Genomic DNA, 19576 nt, shown 5'->3' with positions numbered 1-19576 from the left:
CGGCGCGGCGCTGTCGGCGCAGCGACGACACCGGCGGTGAAACGTGTCCCAGTGGCAGGACGTCCCTGCTCGGGTGAAAAACAACGACGATGAGCACCAAGAGTGCGATGGCCGCGTCGTGCCGGTGCCACCGATGGCGCGGCCCTCGCTGGCGCCGGACGAAGGCTTCGACGCAAATCGTACATTTCCTCATTGCGACGCGCATTTCGCAAGCCGCAACGAAGCGCGTTTCCCAGCATGGCACTTCCAAGCCATTGGGCAACCGAGCGCGCTCGCGCTCGTCACGTGCGCTCCTTGCCACACGCGCGCACGCGCTTTGGACAGAAGCACGCATCCCGATGGACACGTTATCACAGACGGGGCGAGTCCGACGTTGACAATGCCAACTGCAGGGCGAGCACTGTCAGCGAGACAGAGACCCGAACAGCGACGGCACGGAGTGGCGGCGAGATCACCACCACGGGGGTGGGGGGCACGTGCCAGGCTGGGTGAACTTTCAAGTGTCGAAGGATGGCTGGCAGGAGGTCACGGGACGCACCAAGGTGCCACGGGTTGACTGACTGAGATGACTTGGAGATGCACCACCTTTGTGTGCCCTCTGCTGTGCCACATAAACAAAGACAAATATCCCCCAATATAGCCTTTACAGACTGTTGGGGCAAGTGCTGTTAGCGAGCACCTATGAAGGTCGTCACGGTTTTGCAAGGGGGTGGGTGGCCAACACTACACTCGGCCGCCATTGTCTCCCCAGTGGCGATGTTTACACATTGCACCAGGTACTCATTTGAGGCTGAGTCAACATAGGGGAGACCCAGGACCGGTTTAGGACCGGTTCAGCCAACACCAGTGACGATTATAATCGTCAAATGGTGTTGGTCGTGAGCGGGAATCGAACCCGGGTCGCCGGATTCATAGCGTAGCACGAACCGCGACACTACTGCTTCCCAACACACACACAAAGGCACACATACACACAACAACCGCCATTCGCCACCAAGTGGCGGTGACGTCACCACGACGCTTGTGCCAGGCCATACACACACATACACACATTCAAACGCCCACGAGACTCGCACAGAGCTGATCAGGAAAATCCTCCAGGGATGCGTTGTGAAATTGAGATTTAATCGGCGACACTCATTCAAGTTGCGGTCGGATAAACCATTGGGCAATTCCAAATGCACCCTCTGCGTGTGGAAACTTGCAAAGGGGGTCACGCGGAGTGCCATTGGATGACAATGGAATCCCTGCGGTCTTTGCATGGCCAGTGGACCTACCGACGGCGTTCGGCTCGGTTGAATCTCGCCACGGGTCTCCATCGCCCACGAAGCTAAGCTCCAAATTAGGAGTGGGGACGTAGCGAGATCGTAAATACCGTGACGGTTTGCATTGAACATTGCTCCTGTAAACTAAACAAAAAAACTAAATATATTTTTTATTGAAGCAGGCAAGGTCCCGCTGAGCTACGTGGCTCTTTTTCAGAAGCGACCTGGCCATCACAAAGTACAGCTCGATGAAGAGGCTTATCGTCGTGTGGGAAATGTATGGCAGCCAAGCTACTCCAAACACGTGATGTTGATTATGAATGTGGAGGGGAAAAACTGGAGGACCCGGACAAAAATTCACACGACCCACGGGGAGAACATGCAAACTCTAAACATATATAGGCATCAGGGTCGAACCCACGAGCTCCTGTATACTAGGCTCGGGAGATAACATCTCACCACGTCATGGTTTCGTTGAAGTGGTGAAAGTCATAACAACAAAGGATAGTAATCATCCTTTGTCAATCCACTGCCGGACGAATGCCATCTCGCTCAAGGGGGATTCGTGTGACCATCCTCCACCGCACTGATCCCGTGTGGGATTATGCCAAGAATTGGGCACCGGTTCAGATATCACTCGCCGCTCACGCGAGCTGTGGCTGGGAATCAAACTCAAGTCGCCGGGGATTACCGCAGAGCGATAGCGCACCAACGACTGCACCGCCGCTCCTCCCGCGAGGGTAAGAGGCCAACGCCGTTGCTCGCCCCTCGTTGTTGGGCGTCTCCACCAGGAGTCGATCGTTCCCTGGCCACGCGAGTCGTCCCCGTCGCCCCCTCCGCTGCCTTGCTTGCACGAGAGGGGGGGGGGGGGCGTTGCCGGAGCCGCGCTGGAGCTTGCGCAATGAGTGGGGAGGGGGGGGGGGGGCGGCTCCCGGCTAATTCCACTGAGTGCCAACAGAAGCCCCGAGGGCGCAATTGTTCACCGAGTGCGCGCGAAGCGCGGAGCGGCGACGATGAACGATCACGTAAACTCACTTTGAGCGCGCGTGCCACTTTTACGACCGTGCGGGCAAAGTCCTGGCCCTCGGCGTCGTTTGGTTCCCGCAAGCCCAATAGGCAATGAGGAGCGCGTTGCCCCAGGGAACCGGGCAGCGCTCCATGGGCAGCAGCCGCGCGGGTCTCGCGAGCGGCCGCACGAACGCTGTGAGCGATGGGAGCTGCGCGATCCATCGGTCGCGCTCTGCTTGCCATGCCTGTTAAGGCCTGGCAGGGCCTGGCAGGGCCTGGCAGGGTGCGGCGCAGGTGGTGACTCAGCCTTAAATGAGTGCCTGGTGCAGTGTGCAAACATCAGTAGTGGGGAGACAAAGGGTTAGGGCATGGTCCTGGCCACCCACCCCCTTACAGGTGTGCCATGCCAGCCTTAATAGGTGCTACTCGCTAAGAGCACTTGCCGTGAAGGCTACACGGGGGATCTGTGTCTTTGGTGCGCTCCGTGCTCCGTGATGAGCATTGCTGCCACGGCCATCTCAGGAATGGGCTCTGAAGAGGAATGCAAATTCTTGCGGAAATCCGCAAAGCGGATAAATAAATAAAGAAGTGGGCTCCAGGACGATAAAAGGCTCCCCCAGTGACCCACTCACACGGAGCCAGCGAGGGGGAGGCCTGCGAACACTTCGTGTGTGTGGGGGGCAACCCCTGGCTCCCACAACGCCTCTCTTATGCCAAGGATGGCATGACGGCACCGTGACCCGGAGATGATGGCCTCTGGACTTCTCACAGTGTGCTCCACAGTGAGGTCCACGGTGAGGTCCACCATGTGCACCCTACACTGTGGTGAATACCTTAACGTGCTGGCATTGTGCATCAGTAGTGGCTGTCCTATGGGAAAACAATAAGAAATGGGCCCCGCCATAGTCACGTGGAGTTTGTTCCATTGACCAGAAATGGAGTTTGGGCGCTGCCAATTGCTCAATGAAAGCAGCGGATCTCACTTTGCAACTCTTGTCACTACGCCACCCCTGCTGTCCGCTGCATTCCGCGGTTATTCTACTCCGCTCCAGCGGAGCGTTAAGACGCGGGATACGTTTGCACAGACGAAGGAAGGGGGGAGAGCGGGGGCTCCTGAATAATTGAGCGAGGAGTGGAGTAGGGGAGCGACGCTCGCCTCGCGCGGAGACACAGAGGTTGCGATCGCTGCTCAAATGCCAGCGGTGCGTAGAGCACAACGCAATCACGGGCGTCGGTGTGGAGAATATCGGAGACAAAATATTTAAAAATTATCAGACAGCTTGCTGCCTTTGAATATTTGTCGCGCGGCCTTGTGGGAGTGCCCAGGTTCCGCAGCGTTGAGCAGGCGAACACTGAGAAGTGGATGGATGCCCAGGGTTGATCTGTTTTTTTTTACTTCGCAACAAGGACTCATCTGGAGGCATTGGAGCTGATCCAGTTGAAGATAGGAGGAAATACTCCGAGAATTTATGAGACGAGGGATCTGAACAGAACAAGGAAAGAAACTGATAAATCATCATTATCTCCTTGTCGGAGTAGCCAGAGAGAGGACTGCGGGGTGACCTTGCTGGGATCCGGCCTGGAATGGGTAGTGCAGAGATGTTTGGGACGGAGGCAGCAGAAGGCCGTTTAGAAAGGGAGAGTTCGCCAGGTTTATAGTCACGTGGGGGTCGAAGAGAGTGCAGGGCAGGAGAGCGATTAAAGGATTGCACGTCTCGTAAACAAGGCAGCAGCCGAAGCGCTCGTGTGAGGTGCGTGCGGTGCACGGAGAAAGAAGTCATCACGACCCATCTTTTTACGAGTCACCGTGAAACGCCGTTGGCAGACTCATTCACGCGGCGCCGCTCCCAGAGAGCCCATCGCGCCGTGTTTTTTATGGCCACAAGAGAGCCACAAGACAATCCGACTAAGTGCCGATAGCCACCGACGCCCATTGGCCACCACGGTGACCTCACAGTGGTAGCCACCGACGCCCATTGGCCACCACGGTGACCTCACAGCGGTAGCCACCGACGCCTATTGGCCACCACGGTGACCTCACAGCGGTAGCCACCGACGCCCATTGGCCACCACGGTGACCTCACAGCGGTAGCCACCGACGCCCATTGGCCACCACGGTGACCTCACAGCGGTAGCCACCGACGCCCATTGGCCACCACGGTGACCTCACAGCGGTAGCCACCGACGCCCATTGGCCACCACAGTGACCTCACAGCGGTAGCCACCGACGCCCATTGGCCACCACGGTGACCTCACAGCGGTAGCCACCGACGCCCATTGGCCACCACGGTGACCTCACAGCGGTAGCCACCGACGCCCATTGGCCACCACGGTGACCTCACAGCGGTAGCCACCGACGCCCATCGGCAACCACGGTGACCTCACAGCGGTAGCCACCGACGCCCACTGGCCACCACCGTGACCTCACAGCGGTTTGTCGCCATTTTCGCTCGCTTCATAAACGCGCGTCTCGCTGGGAGTCGACTTTCATTCGCAGTCTATCCCCACCCCCCAAAATGTTGGGTCCTCGCAAAGATGATCACAAACATCGGGCGTGGGTCAATCTGCAATGCCAAGGAACTTGGCTGCAACTGACATTAATTTAGAGCAGATCCCAAGCAGATGAGCCTTGCTTGGATTAGCAGCCATCCGTAGATTATTCACGACGACTCTTGTTATTCCCGAAGAGGCTCACACCGAGTCCCAAAACCCTTTTCCAGAAGGGCGCCGCGAGGTCTGCGCAGTACAGCGCGATGGGCGCCACGTGTTTCCCAACCCGAGCAATTCGCAAGTGCGTGCGTTGGACTTCTTTCGCACCGTACATAGCCAACCGTGCTGATCGGAGGTGCGGGACCCAACCCAAAAGAAACCAAATGATGTATTCTCATATTGGTTGTGAAAGTACTATGTATGGAATTGTAAAACAAGCCCATCGTTTTGTTCCATTGCCTACAGGCATTGCACCATGGTAGCCAGAGACAGAGAAATATAAACATAATTCGTCTATCGGATTCCCATTATGCTGAATTGGCCGTGCCAGGTGGTGGAGGGTTCAGGACACACGACCCGCACGGCACTCAATGGGCCACGCTTCTTCAGATTGGCGTCGCGTCATCTTTCACGTCCACTGTGAAGCGGACGGCGCGTGGCCACCGTGCGGTTGTTGGTGCACGACCGCAGCATTAACCAGGGCAGCCTGCCGGAGAGGTTGGGACCCTGAGCCTCGGCGCCACGGCCGCCGAGCGGCGTCTCCGCTCCCAAAAGCGGGGGGCGGGACACTAGGGGGCGACATTCGACATGCAGAGGCCGCGCGGTTTGGTAAACGTGTGCTTCTAAGAACACCTGCAGTATATTTATTGAACGTGTGCATGATGAACTTCTCTCGCACCGTTCGCAGCCAAGCGTTCAATCGTCATGACACATTCATTGCATGTGAAATTCGTTTGAAGAAAAGAAAATAGCAAACTTTAACCTCAGACAGCGAACGGGACCCTCGTCCTGGGATCGCGGACGCTGCCCTGGTGTGCCCACCACGGTGGCCGCAGGGTCTCGGCACGCGGAACGCCGCCTTCCCTTCACGCCGCCGAGGCAGCAGCGGCGGTGCCGCCTCCACGCCCTCGACGCCGGCCGTGAAGTCAGGAAACCCCCCCCCACTACCACCACGTGACACGGCGGAGCCGCGCGTGTACGGACCCGCGGCAGGGCAAAGCGGTCGATGGCCATGCGTTGCTCGCGAATGCAAAATAAAGAGCAACGCGCGTGGCGGTGGTGGTGGTGGCGGCGGCGATGGCGGTGGTGGTGGCGGTGGTGGTGGTGGCGGTGGCGGTGGTGGCGGTGGCGGCGGTGGCGGCGGCGGCGGTGGCGGCGGTGGCGGTGGTGGCGGTAGCGGTGGGGGCGGCTGTGGTGGCAGGGCGAGCGCAGGCATGGCCCAGCGAACGTCCGGTGAGACGAGGCCTGAGGGCCGCTCGAGACTCGCGTCGTGCAAACGACGCCACGACGCGGATAGCGGAGCGGCGTCTGTCACTTCGCCACGTACAAGTCGAATGAGCCGATACCCAAAAACTTATTCAATTCACCTTACGTTTCAACTGTGACACATTTTGCAAACGGTAACAAAGTTAGAGTTTAAAATCACGCATTTTTTTGGGGGGGGGATCTCGTCAATTTCGCCAACGGAAGAATTTGGCTTCGAGCGCCACGGCTGTGGAAGCCGCGCACAGAGGGCGCATTGTGGCGCTGTCAGCCGCGCCAATCCGCGCACAGCCATCAGTCAGCGCGGAACGTCGCCGGGCGGTAACGACGGGGGCTGACACGCGCCAAAGACGGCTCCTGCGGCGGCGGCGATATGCCGAGACACGCGGGGCTCGGCTCGCGTACGGACAGAGGCGACCCCCCACCCCCTCCTCCTCCTCTGCGTCCCACGTGGACGCACGAGACACGGCACGAATGGATACGTTGCAAGGTCGCGCTCATTGCACACAGAGTGCTCGCCACAAATCAACCGCGACACCCCGCTGATCTCGTCAAGGAACATCAACCACCATCACGCGAACTTCGGTCATCCCTGCAGCAGCAGCAGCGGCTTTTGGCTCAACCATCGAACAAAGGCGGCGGTCACCGCATCGCGCGGCGCTTTCAGATGCGCTCCTGCGGCCGTCTGGAACGCTCTTCCCTTCCGATGTTAGGAAGCCCCCGGGAGCTGTGCACTTTTAAATCATCGCGATTGAAAACTCATTTGTTGTTGTCCTTCCCCTGCACCTCCGATTGGCATGGTTGACTGCGTACGGGGCGAAAAAAGTTCAACATATATGTTCAGACATTCAGACGTAGTAGTTTTCACCTTTTGTGCTTCACCCGTGTTTGGCCGCGACTGTGCGAGTTACTTCATTGCCGGTTCTTGCTAAAGTTTCCTTCCTTCCACCCAGTCTCCGTCGGCCACAAAGCTAAACTCTCAATTAGGAATGTAAACGTGACGAGATCGTAAATACCGCTACGGTTTACATCGATCGTTGTATTCGAGCGTTGCTCTTATAAATTAAACAAAAAAACTATAAAAATATATATAATTCTACCAGGTAACACCCACTGAGCTATGTAACTCTTTTTCACAAGCGACCTGGCCACAAATGACAGCTCAACAAAGTGGCTTACGGCGTGGAAATGTATCGCAGCAGCCAAATATTTCCCGAAACGCGTGGTGATGCTGATTCTAAACGTGGAGGGAAACACCGGAGGACCCGGAGAAAAATCCACGCGACCACGGGGAGAGCGCCGGGCACAGCCTTGCCGGCGAGGATTTACAGCCGATGGTCACGAATTCGCAGCGAGAGCCGCTTCAGAACAACGTCAACGCCACAACATCGTCGTGTCAGGCGGCGGGGGCGCGGGCGGGCGGCGGGGGGGGGCCGTGATTCGCGCGGGGCTACGGCTTTAGTGATTTAGCGCTGCTCTGAAACGTGGGGTGTTGGGTTACGGCCCGATGACATTTATTGACAGATACTCGGTGGCGCTTGGGAGGCCGGCCCGACCAGTTAGCAGTCGACTGGAATGTGGTAACAAGGGGCCCGTCGCTGGCTCAGTGAGCGTCTCACGGCGGAGGGGAATAATAATAATAAAATACTTTTCAACAATTGATGAGGAAGGGACAACAGGAAACCCAGATCCCAGAAAGCATTACTTGTCTATCTATACCGGAGAATTGTGGAGTATGTACGTTAGAGATGTAAACTGTGTTTGTATGTGCCAGTACGTGTTTGCTGTGTGTATGTGCCAGTATGTGTTTGCTGTGTGTGTATGTGCCAGTATGTGTTTGCTGTGTGTGTATGTGCCAGTATGTGTTTGCTGTGTGTGTATGTGCCAGTATGTGTTTGCTGTATCTGTGTGTATGTGTCAGTATGTGTTTGCTGTGTGTGTATGTGCCAGTAGGTGTTTGCTGTGTGTGTATGTGCCAGTATGTGTTTGCTGTGTGTGTATGTGCCAGTATGTGTTTGCTGTGTGTGTATGTGCCAGTATGTGTTTGCTGTGTGTGTATGTGCCAGTATGTGTTTGCTGTATGTGTGTGTATGTGTCAGTATGTGTTTGCTGTGTGTGTGTATGTGCCAGTATGTGTTTGCTGTGTGTGTATGTGCCAGTATGTGTTTGCTGTGTGTGTATGTGCCAGTATGTGTTTGCTGTGTGTGTATGTGCCAGTATGTGTTTGCTGTGTGTGTATGTGCCAGTATGTGTTTGCTGTGTGTGTGTATGTGCCAGTATGTGTTTGCTGTGTGTGTATGTGTCAGTATGTGTTTGCTGTGTGTATGTGCCAGTATGTGTTTGCTGTGTGTGTACGTGCCAGTATGTGTTTGCTGTGTGTGTATGTGCCAGTATGTGTTTGCTGTGTGTATGTGCCAGTATGTGTTTGCTGATGGTGTGTACGTGCCAGTATGTGTTTGCTGTGTGTGTGTATGTGCCAGTATATGTTTGCTGTGTGTGTACGTGCCAGTATGTGTTTGCTGTGTGTGTGTATGTGCCAGCATGTGTTTGCTGTATGTGTGTGTATGTGCCAGTATGTGTTTGCTGTGTGTGTGTGTATGTGCCAGTATGTGTTTGCTGTGTGTGTGTATGTGCCAGTATGTGTTTGCTGTGTGTGTGTCAGCTAAGCCCCTGCAGCAGGAGTGTCACGGTTAGCGCACTGCGCTACAAGCCCGGCAACCCCAGTTCGATTCCCACTCACGGCCAACGCCAGTTACGATGATGTTAACCGGTCCGGGGCATCCTCCGCTTGGCCAACTCGGCTTCAAATGAGTACCTGGCGCGGTGTGCAGTAAACATCACCACTGGGGAGACAAAGGCGGTCGGGCGTAGTGTTGGCCACCCACCCCCTTGTGCGCCGTGCCGGCTATTATAGGTGCTCGCTAACAGAACTTGCACCTACAGTCTACACGGGGGAGCTTTGTCTTTCCTGACCCTCTGCAGACCCTGCATACGAGATGCTCCATCTCAACGGGATTTTCCAGGTGAAATATTTTAATACATTTAGCTGCTTGGTGTGGGAATCGTAGCTTTTGGCAATTTCAATTACCCAGGATAAGTGAGCTTTTTCTAAACCGGGATAACCAAACGGAAAAGGCGAATGCGGGTTAACATACAGGGGGTGTCGAGTCGGAGGATACGTGGTGGGTCAGCAGAACACGTACGGGACGTGATCGTCTTCGTACGCGGCTTGGTAAAGTTGAAGCTATCAACACGAACGTGAAGGGAAAGTTTTGGCTAAACGGCGGAGTGACGTCTGTGTTCACCCACGGCCCGGAGAGACGGACTTGCAACAAGGGGCGGAGCGACGCGGCCCAGCGGTGGTCGCGCGCTCACCGCTCACTGCGGAGCCTCGTGGGTCAGAGCCAGCGGCCGCCCCCGGTCGTTACTGCGGCGGTGCGATGGCCGTAGCGGCGATGCCCCGCGCCGTCTGCAGTGGACGTTAACGATCCGCTGGCGTGATTCGCAAGGGTAGGCCATCGCGTGCCGGCATCAAGGCCAAAATGTTGCCGAATTTCAATATCACACCGCAAATTACTCAGCTGGGATAATGCAAATGAAAACGTCGCCCCCTCCTATGGGGGGTAGGGGGGGGGGCCCTCACTGGCAGCCTGATGCCCCGGGGTCACTCTCGCCAATGAGACCCATCGTGTTCTCACCCTGGTTAAACAAAACTGAATAAACTAAACTGCTGGAAATGTCATGACAAATATACGGGAAGCAATGTGGAAAGAATGGAAGCGCGTTTCTCTTCCATCCTTCCGGGTGCCTACAAAGCATGGCACGGGGAAGCTTCTCACGTTGGTAGGGAGCCACATGAAGGCTGGAGAAGGATGAATTGGGGGAGACACTGAGGGTGGCTGAGCAAAGCAGAACTCTGAAGACAAGAGTGCAGGAGACTGCCAGGGCCGATGTTGCAGGCCGAGCGTTGACTCTGCGGCAGTTCTTGGGGAGGGGAGTCGGGTGGAAGACAGCGGTGGTGAGCTGTGGGTTTTGAGTGACAGCGTCGAGATATAATCTGCAGTTTAATTTTTCCCACAGGGCGATACTGTCACAGTCACTCGCAGGTATGCACGCTGCGGGGATGGTTATCTGTACACTGACAGGCCTGCCGCGGTAATCTGGGGCATCAAACAAAAGGCGGACAATTGCTTTGAGAACTGATATTTACAAACTTATCACTATTGCAGGTTGTGTTATGATGTTAATTTAATTCGGGCCATTCTCAACTCAAGGCGTTAAAGGAGTCATGGGGTCGTGTCTCTAGGCTTGATGAGATGCGGCGATACTGCAATATCGATCGCGATGCCCGTTGCTCAATCTATTTTGTAGCGTACTTCGTCTCCTGGCGAAAATATTTATGGCATATGAAATAACACGGTTCTAAAAGTGAACAGCACTTACACATTACAATTCGTGCTTTTGCGGAAAAACAAACCGGAGTCATTGACGGCACGGTGGTCTACATGGCGTCATCATTTTAGTAGCTCGATCAATTATTTATTTAGCGTGTAGCTGATACCCCCACGTGCGCCCCAAAGCATCGCAGATTGTCATGTTGGAACGAGCGGAAGAGCGAGGGCAGTGAAGGAGCTCTTAAGTTGGTATTTCTACTGGAGGTACTGGAAGTACAGCAAGGTATAAAACCAATTAATGCAGTAATCAGGCTAAATACCATTACAAAAGTTACGGGAAACTTGATATTGTGACAATTATCGTATCGTGAACGTTCACGCCGTATCGTGAAACACGATACGGCGGGAAGCCAATCGGAAGTAATTCTATCCACTCGCTGCATTGCTGGTCGCTTGTCACGCCGCACTCTGTGTTGTGTAGAAGTGTGGGGTAGAGAGGGGAGATGTTGATCACCGGGATGTCACCAATTCGTCATCAATATTCACGACGTTGCCGAGCACGGCACATCGCGTCCATCTCGTAGTGTTCCTTGCGCTCTGTGAGCGGTGGGCGGTGAGCGGTGAGCGGTGTGGGGTGAGGGGTGAGCGGTGTGGGGTGAGCGGTGTGGGGTGAGCGGTGAGCCGTGGCGGGTGAACGGTCAGCGAGGGGACAAACGACGGTGCGCCGCCCGGCTGGGCCCTCCCCGCGAGCGGTCGTTTTTCGTGAGCGTTCGTTTTTCACAACTCCTCGCGAATAGCTTCTTGGTGGCGCCCGAACCTCTGAAGGCGTTTTGTGCGCCGGGTGTCCACGAGCCAAACCGCGTGGCCCTCCTCCCGCGCTCGCACACGCACGCACGGACGCGCAAACACCCTCGCCAAAAAAAAGCGGACGCCTCTACAGTTTGATCGAGTATTTCGCTGCCAGGTGACAAAAAACACTTTCCGCCTCGGATCAATTTCTGACCAAACCATCTTCCCGCACGGCCCGAGGCATCTCATGCCCCGCGCGGAAGACATCGGGCACGACGGTCACGTATCTCTCGCGCCCGACGAAATATTTAGCGGGGCGACGACAACGACGACAACGAGGAGGAGGAGGAGGAGGCACGGGTGCCTCGGTGACACCGGGCGCTGCGGTATTTTCCCGCTGACACCGCCGGCGAGATTCGGTGAATGGGGCGCTGTGTGGAGGCTCCAGAGAAAAGCAGAATTCGGCGTAAATCTGGGGCACGGTGTCCGCCGCGCGCGACATGAATGGCTGCTGTGGTCGGCAAACCCGCGCGGTGGGGAGGGGGCGGGGGGGAAGAAACTTCATCGGCCACCAGAGTTTGGCCACGTGCTTGATTTACCAAATAGGTGTGATGTGCGTCGGCGTGTAGCACCTCTTGTTGCTCCTATTTAGCGAGATGGTGCGGGAATGAAATTGGTTGCTACATTTCTCTCGACCAGGACATTCACAGCACCGCTTTAAAGCTGCTCTACGCCGAATTAATCTCTGCGCAAGAGACAACACAACATCTTCATTCGCGTCGTAGTGGAGGACAGTACGCTCCCTTCACGTATCTGTCCCTCGATGTACAAAGAAAAAACGTTTTTTTTCACACACCTTCTGGGGAGTACATTATTTCAGCAGCATAGTTTCAACGCAAGCAAACTCTATACCGGCTTCCACACTTGGTGTCTCATCAGCAGGGCCGGCAGAGGGTGCGTAGCGCAGGGAGATCGGTGGTCGTGATTGAGAAGCTGGTCGTGTCCCCGCGAGACGCGTGCCAAACACCGTGACGGAGACGATACGGAGTGGCAACTCGAGCGGCCTCGGCGAATCGCCGCGCATGTGCGCTCAGGCGTGACCCCCGTAGGCCGTGGCCCCGAATCAACACAAACGCCAAATTCGTCCTATTATCCACGCATCCTTAAGTTCCCATGGGTATTAAATGAGTCCGGTTATCCGGGGGATTTTGCAGATGACAGGTGCTACGTGGCAAATGCACTCTGGTGTCTGTGTTCATCCACAGGTAAGAGGAACGGCGGAAAGTGGTCTCTTGGAGGCACATAAGAGTGGCAAATGCATCTCAGTATACGCATTCAGTCGCGGCTCCTGAGTGTCTCTGCTGACCCTGACTCTGACCGTGACCCCTGACCCTGACTCTGAACATGACTCCTGACCCCTGACCCCTGACTCTGAACATGACTCCTGACCCCTGACTCTGAACGAGACTCCTGACCCTGACTCTGAACATGACTCCTGACCCTGACTCTGAACATGACTCCTGACCCCTGACCTCTGACTCTGAACATGACTCCTGACCCTGACTCTGAACCTGACCCCTGACCCCTGACTCTGAACATGACTCCTGACCCCTGACTCTGAACATGACCCCTGACCCTGACTCTGAACATGACTCCTGACCCCTGACCCCTGACTCTGAACATGACTCCTGACTCTGAACTTGACTCCTGACCCCTGACTCTGACCGTGACTCCTGACCCCTGACTCTGAACTTGACTCCTGACCTCTGACTCTGACCGTGACTCCTGACCCCTGACTCTGAACATGACTCTTGACCCTGACTCTGACCGTGACTCCTGACCCCTGACTCTGAACATGACTCCTGACCATGACTCTGAACATGACTCCTGACCCTGACTCCTCCTGACCCTGAATGTAATTCTGACCACGACTTTTCCTGCCAGCTGCAAGCTCTGTGCTCGTCGTCTGTGATCATTTTTCAGAGCCGATGGAAATGGGTCAGGATGAATGGCAATTGACGCGAAATGAAAACCCGGGTCTGTTTGCCACAGATTCTATTATGACTGCGCCTCACCCTCCGCTCACCCTCCGCTCACCCTCCGCTCACCATGGCATGAAGCGGCCGATGCGAGTTCGAGGGCTCCGGCCAAGGAGAAGGCCCACGGCAGGGTCAGTGCACGCGTCCCACGCCCGTCCCACAAACAGGATGAGCGACACGTGGTGAGCATGCATCTGTGACACACAGACAGACACACAGACACACACAGCGCGCGGGGTGAGCCTGCATGCACGAGTGTATTCTTTAAAGAGTGCATTATTTCGCGCATCTCAGGGGCTTGCATGGATTATGCAGGCCCGTCAATCCCACAACCTCACAACGGAAAAGAGTCGTGACGGAATCTGAAGGTGATTTCTGTATTCGATAAATACAGTGCACGTGCAGCGATTAAATTTAATACGAGGATGCGAACCCAGACTCTGCTCTCTCGTCATGTGCCACAGCGAGCGCATAGAGAAGGCAAAACTGCCAGGGTGGCGAGATGTTAACTCCCTCGCCTGGTATGCAGGAGGTCGTGGGTCCGATCCCGACCCTGATGCCTGATGTATATTTGGAGTTTGCGTTTCTCTTTCCCCGTGGTCGCGTGTTTTTTTTCTCCGGCTCCTCCGGTTCTTCCCTCCACATTTAGAATAAACGTCACGCGTTTAGAGCATTTGGCTGTCCTAAATGTGCACGTGACAAGCCACTTCGTTGAGCCACCATTTGTGTATAACCAGGTCGCTTCTGAGAAAGCTATATATAGCTCAGTGGGGCCTTACCTGGTAAAATTAAAATAAATAGTTTGAGTAATAGTAAAAAATTGGACCCTGGCTGCACAGCCACGAGTTCCCCCGGGTTGCGTGCCAATTTCCCACTGGTGGTGGTGCGGTAATGGATCTCAAAAATCGGTCACGAAATGAAATGCCAAGAATCCCCCTTGGGGCTGAGCTGACTCCACACTGTGAGAACAAAGCCCCCTCGAAATTAATCTCGCGTAATTGACACGCGGCACAACCGGATTTTCACCGCAAATTATTACACATTGTGCGCATGCTGATCTTCCTTCGCGCGGCACGCAGCCAACCGTGCCCATCTACGGCCCCGTTTATAAATCACAACAATCGGTCGCGAGAGCCCGCGTGTAAAATGAACACGAAACATCTTCGCTATTTTTCCCCTTTTTTTTTGGGTTCCCCCCCCCCCCGGGGTGAATCTACTGGCTGATGATGAAGGGGCCCGACCGGTTCCCGTGCGACTGCGACACCGGGGCTCTCTCTCTCTCTCTCTGCGTGACGGCTTTGGCTTTGGGGAAATGTCAGGACGGGGACTCTGCGTGCGTGCGAGCGCACGCAGAGAGGGAGGTAAAAATAAGGTGGCGGATTAAGAGGCGGCGGGGCCACGGGCAGGCCAGGGAGTCGTTACCTTGACAACGTCGAGCAGGAAGATGGTGAGGTAGAAGCCGACGACATTCTCGGTGATCTGGTAGGGGGCGCCCCCCACGGCGAAGCACAGCTTCGTGCACCGCGATAGCCGCTGAACCTGCACCGGCACAGCCCCCCCCCACCACCCCACTGGTTTCACATCACCGCCATCGTCACACCGTACACCTCACACTCGCACCCCACGTACCATACATTACACACACTGCATGGCTCACCATATACCACACCCACATGATACACCGTTCATAACCACACATAATATATACACCACATGCTCATTGCAGAACACGTGCTATACACCCCACACAATATGCATATCATGTACCGCACATTGTACACCATGCATACACGTTGCACACCACACAATGTGCACATCACATTCCACGTATTATACACATCACATACAGTGCCACACATTACACACTAAACACGTTACACACCACACTCTACAGTACACATCATACACACTACATTGGCACACCACAATGCACCAGCACCTCATGCGTGGCGCATGACAACACCACACCACATGCTGCACGTACAGGACTCAGCTCTCTATCATTCAGCACCACACACACTGCACAAGACATACTCGACTGCGTCGTGCTGTGCAAGGCGATGACACATCGTTCGTCTAAATTGACTCTTAACTCTCCCGAGAACAAGAATTGAGGTTACAAAGCGTTTGCCGTTGCAGCACCAAAGTTTTGGAATAACACTGCTTTCTCCTTTGGGCATCACGGCGAGATGTTAACGACCTCGCCTGGTATACAGGAGCTCGTGGGTTCGATCCCGACCCTGACACCTGCTGTATATTTGGGGTTTGCATTTAGAATCAACGTGCGTTTAGAGTGTTTGGCTGCTAGAAATGTCCACGTGATGAGCCACTTCGTTGAGCTGTCATTTGTGATAGCCAGGTCGCTTCTGAAAAAGAGATCATAGCTCAGTTGGGCCTTACCTGGTAAAAATAAAACACAAATATTAAAACACAAATGTTTAACTTGCATCGTAAAGTAATTGTATTTTTTTACTTGCTATACAGCAAGATAATACGACAAATCGCTGACCTTAAACAACCAGTCGTTCATGAAAGTTGAAGGCGGTATAGTACTATAGTAATAGAGCAAGTGCAGAATCACTGAACCGGAATTTATAGCTTGAAAGCATTTATGCGCGGGGCCTCTAGAAAGTGCCGGGCCCGTAGCTGCTACTACATATGTAGTAGCTGCTATATATGTAGTAGCTGCTACATATGTAGTAGCTGCTACATATGTAGCTACTTTTGCTCCTACGATAATCCGGCACTGCATTTGACCTTGACAAATCTGCAAAGATGGATATACGAGGGCAATTTGTACTTCCATGCTATATATTTTTTCGATTTACTTGCTTAACTTTTCTCTGTCTTACTCTTCCTTCCTTCCTTTGTTGTACTATTTGTTGATGCAACCCGCTGACCCGTCCCTTCCGGACGTCTGTGAAAAAGGGCTTCGAAGCTCATCAGATTCCTCCGGGATACACAAAAACAAAAGATGTGGATCCCGATGCAGCTGGAGTGCTGTACCATACAAAGGTGGTCTGTGTTGCAAAGCGAATTGAGCATTGCAGGTCATCGCGACAAATACAAACCTCACCTTGCTAGGCCTCGGTAAAAAACAAGGCGATTTAAAACAAAAATAACGACTGGGAATTCTGTTGGAGGAGATCAAACACCCGAGGTTTTAGTGAAAGTGGACAAATTGCGCGGTATTTTATACACGATATAGATTTCTGTTGAACAAGAGCCCCCATATCCAAACAGGGTCTGGGCAGTTCACCGGCATTGGTTCAAGCGAGCGCCCGGCCTTGCCGACGAGACGCCGGAGTCATACACCGGTCACAGAGACGGCTTGTGTCGAAACAATGTCGCTGAAATGATCGCACTCCCAGAAGGGCATGTGGCTGACGGGATGCGTTTACGTGGACGTAAATGTCTGCGAAGGAGGCGAACTGTCTGGTTATTTTGCTGCTGTGGCTTGCTCCTCCGTACGTTGCCTACCGCTGTACCGAGGAGGAGGCAAAGTGTGGCGGAGGCAGGTGTCACCCCGCCACTTGAATTCGATTCCCGCTCACAGCCAACGCCGGTGACGGTTATGTGAACCGGTCATGGGGCCTCCCCTAGGTCGACTCGGCCTCAAATTAGTACCTGGTGCGGTGGAGTAAACATCGCAAATGGGGAGACAAAGGCGGTCGGGCGTTGTGTCGGCCACCCACCCCCTCGTGTGCCGCAGTGCCGGCCTTCATAAGTGCTCGCTAACAGCACTTGCCCCAACAGTGTGTTAAGGCTACACGGCGGATCTTTGTCTTTGTCACTAACACCAAGAGTGAAAGTGGCTTCTCCAGTTCTTTGTGAGCACCGCAGCCTCGCACGCATCCCAGGGCATTGCCTCCGATCGCTATTATCTGTGGTCACAGTTGACCCCCGAAAAAAACGATTACTGTATATTTATTCTGGGTTTGTCACGGACACGAGGAGCGACACAGAAGTGGTGGCAACATCGTCTCTGCTACTGTGGACCTCACTGTGGAGCGCACTGTGAGAAGTCCAGAGGCCATCATCTCCAGGGCACGGTGCCGTCATGCCACCCTTGGCCTAAGAGAGGCGTTGTGGGAGCCAGGGGTTGCCCCCCACACACACGAAGTGTTCGCAGGCCTCCCCCTCGCTGGCTCCGTGTGAGTGGGTCACTGGGGGAGCCTTTTATCGTCCTGGAGCCCACTTCTTTATTTATTTATCCGCTTTGCGGATTTCCGCAAGAATTTGCATTCCTCTTCAGAGCCCATTCCTGAGATGGCCGTGGCAGCAACGCTCATCACGGAGCACGGAACGCACCAAAGACACAGATCCCCCGTGTAGCCTTAACGGAGTGTTGGGGCAAGTGCTCTTAGCGAGTAGCACCTATTAAGGCTGGCATGGCACACCTGTAAGGGGGTGGGTGGGCAGCACCATGCCCTAACCCTTTGTCTCCTCAGTAATGATGTTTACACCCTGCACCAGGCACTCATTCAAGGCTGAGTCGACCGAAGGGGATGACCTAGTACCGGTTCAGATCTTCGCCAATATGACTTGTTTTGAGCTAGAATCGAACTCGGGTCGCCGGGTTCCTCGCGCAGTGTGCTAACCGCTGTGCCACAGTTCGCCGCAGCAGCAGCAGCAGCGGCTCACAGCAGGAACCTGGCTCAGCGCCAGAGCGCGGAACCCAACCGCACAGCCAGCGTCTCCAACCAGCACGTGGCCCAGCATGGGGCCCAACGCAACGCCACTGGATGCTCTTAACACGTCGTGGAAATTCCACATTCCCATGGTGAAGGAGAGCGTCTCCGTAGGACAACCACTGTTGACTTCACACAAAAGCGGCACTCGCTTTATCGACTCGGGAATGATGATGGGCCAAGTGAACCCTGACCGAGAATTGACCTTGTAACCTTCCGATAGTGAGTCAAGTGCTGTTCCACTGTGACACCTGGGCAGGACATTCAACCAGAAATCTACATTAGCGATCACCGTCACGCTGCTGGACATCTGTGAAAAAGAGCTTTATAGCTCATCGGATTCCTCCAGTATAAATAAGCATTCTGATTCACGGTCCATGCTCGAGTGAAGCCGAGGCTCATCCTGGCCACTGCTGCATCCCTTTCACTCATTCTCCACTTTCAGATCTGTGTTTTGCAATTACAGGGTTTTACACATTTGTTTCAGTTCTAGTTCAAGTGAAAATGTCTCACTTAAGTCTGTTTATAGTTCAACGTGTTTTGTTTAGAACGTTTAAAATACCACAGCCATTATTGCATGCAATATTACCGACTGCCTTAACGTGGGACTTGAAGAGAGTGCTCAACTCGGAATCTGAACACTCCCAAGCGAGGCTCTGTGAGCCACCACCCGCCGCCACCCCAAGCGGAGTAGGAGATTATTACCGCGCGCGTTGTTGCCGCTTCAATGCCAGAGGCGGCCATGGCATGCGGGGCGCACCTGTGCGGCGCACCTATGCAGCGATCACAATGGGGCACGCGAAGCCACCGCAGCCTCATCGCGCGCCCACGCCCCGATTCACGCTCCCTTTCGGCCGACGAGGAAATCGCCACGGTGACGAGCGTGGAAACTCCCCAGTGCGGGGGGGGGGGGCAGGGGCGGGGGCAGCGACCCGAGCCGCGTGCTCTCCGGGCCCCTCGGCGGCGACCCAGCGGCTCGCGTGGCACATACGTTGAGCGTCTTCCGCGCCGCACGTAGCCAGCCGTGCCAATCGGTGGTGCGGTGAACTCGGGTGGTGGGCGGACGTCTCCTGCGGCGCCACGCGGGCCGCGTTGCGAGCGAGTTCCACGGGACAGTCGAGATCAGTATCAGAATATTTACTTATGCTGGAGGGAATCCGATGAGCTATAAAGCTCTTTTTTTTACAGATGTCCAGTAGGGTCGGGTACACAATCGGAGTGCAAAGTATAGGAAAGGTAAACAAATCTTTAAAAAAAATGTACAAATTAAAGTAAATTATGTTTATGTTACCAGGTAAAGCCCACTGAGGGATAACTTATTTTTCAGAAGCTACCTGACCACAAATGATAGCTCAACAACGTGGCTTATCAATTCAAGTTCCACAAACAAACATTTGTTTAGCTTTTTGGGAAAAGTA

At 54.5% G+C, this 19576-nt stretch overlaps 1 protein-coding gene across 2 annotated transcripts in view; it reads right to left on the bottom strand.

The window, feature by feature from the left end:
• The window catches only part of LOC116942572 (sodium-dependent lysophosphatidylcholine symporter 1-B-like), a 110985-nt gene that overhangs the window by 38122 nt on the left and 53287 nt on the right, over window positions 1–19576 (bottom strand). For both annotated transcript variants that reach the window (XM_032954639.2, XM_076067203.1), the window contains 2 exons: window positions 14890–15006; window positions 13537–13661 (listed from right to left, as the gene is read on the bottom strand). In XM_032954639.2, the coding sequence (XP_032810530.2) occupies window positions 13537–13661; window positions 14890–15006 (242 nt within the window). The remainder of the gene's footprint in view (window positions 1–13536; window positions 13662–14889; window positions 15007–19576) is intronic.

This window comes from Petromyzon marinus, chromosome 15 (assembly GCF_048934315.1).
Source record: "Petromyzon marinus isolate PM22_M1 ecotype Great Lakes invasive population chromosome 15, UKy_Petmar_22M1.pri1.0, whole genome shotgun sequence".
Lineage (NCBI taxonomy): Eukaryota > Metazoa > Chordata > Hyperoartia > Petromyzontiformes > Petromyzontidae > Petromyzon > Petromyzon marinus.
The sequence above is the reverse complement of the archived record's forward strand: the minus strand, read 5'-3'. Positions and strand labels throughout refer to the sequence as shown.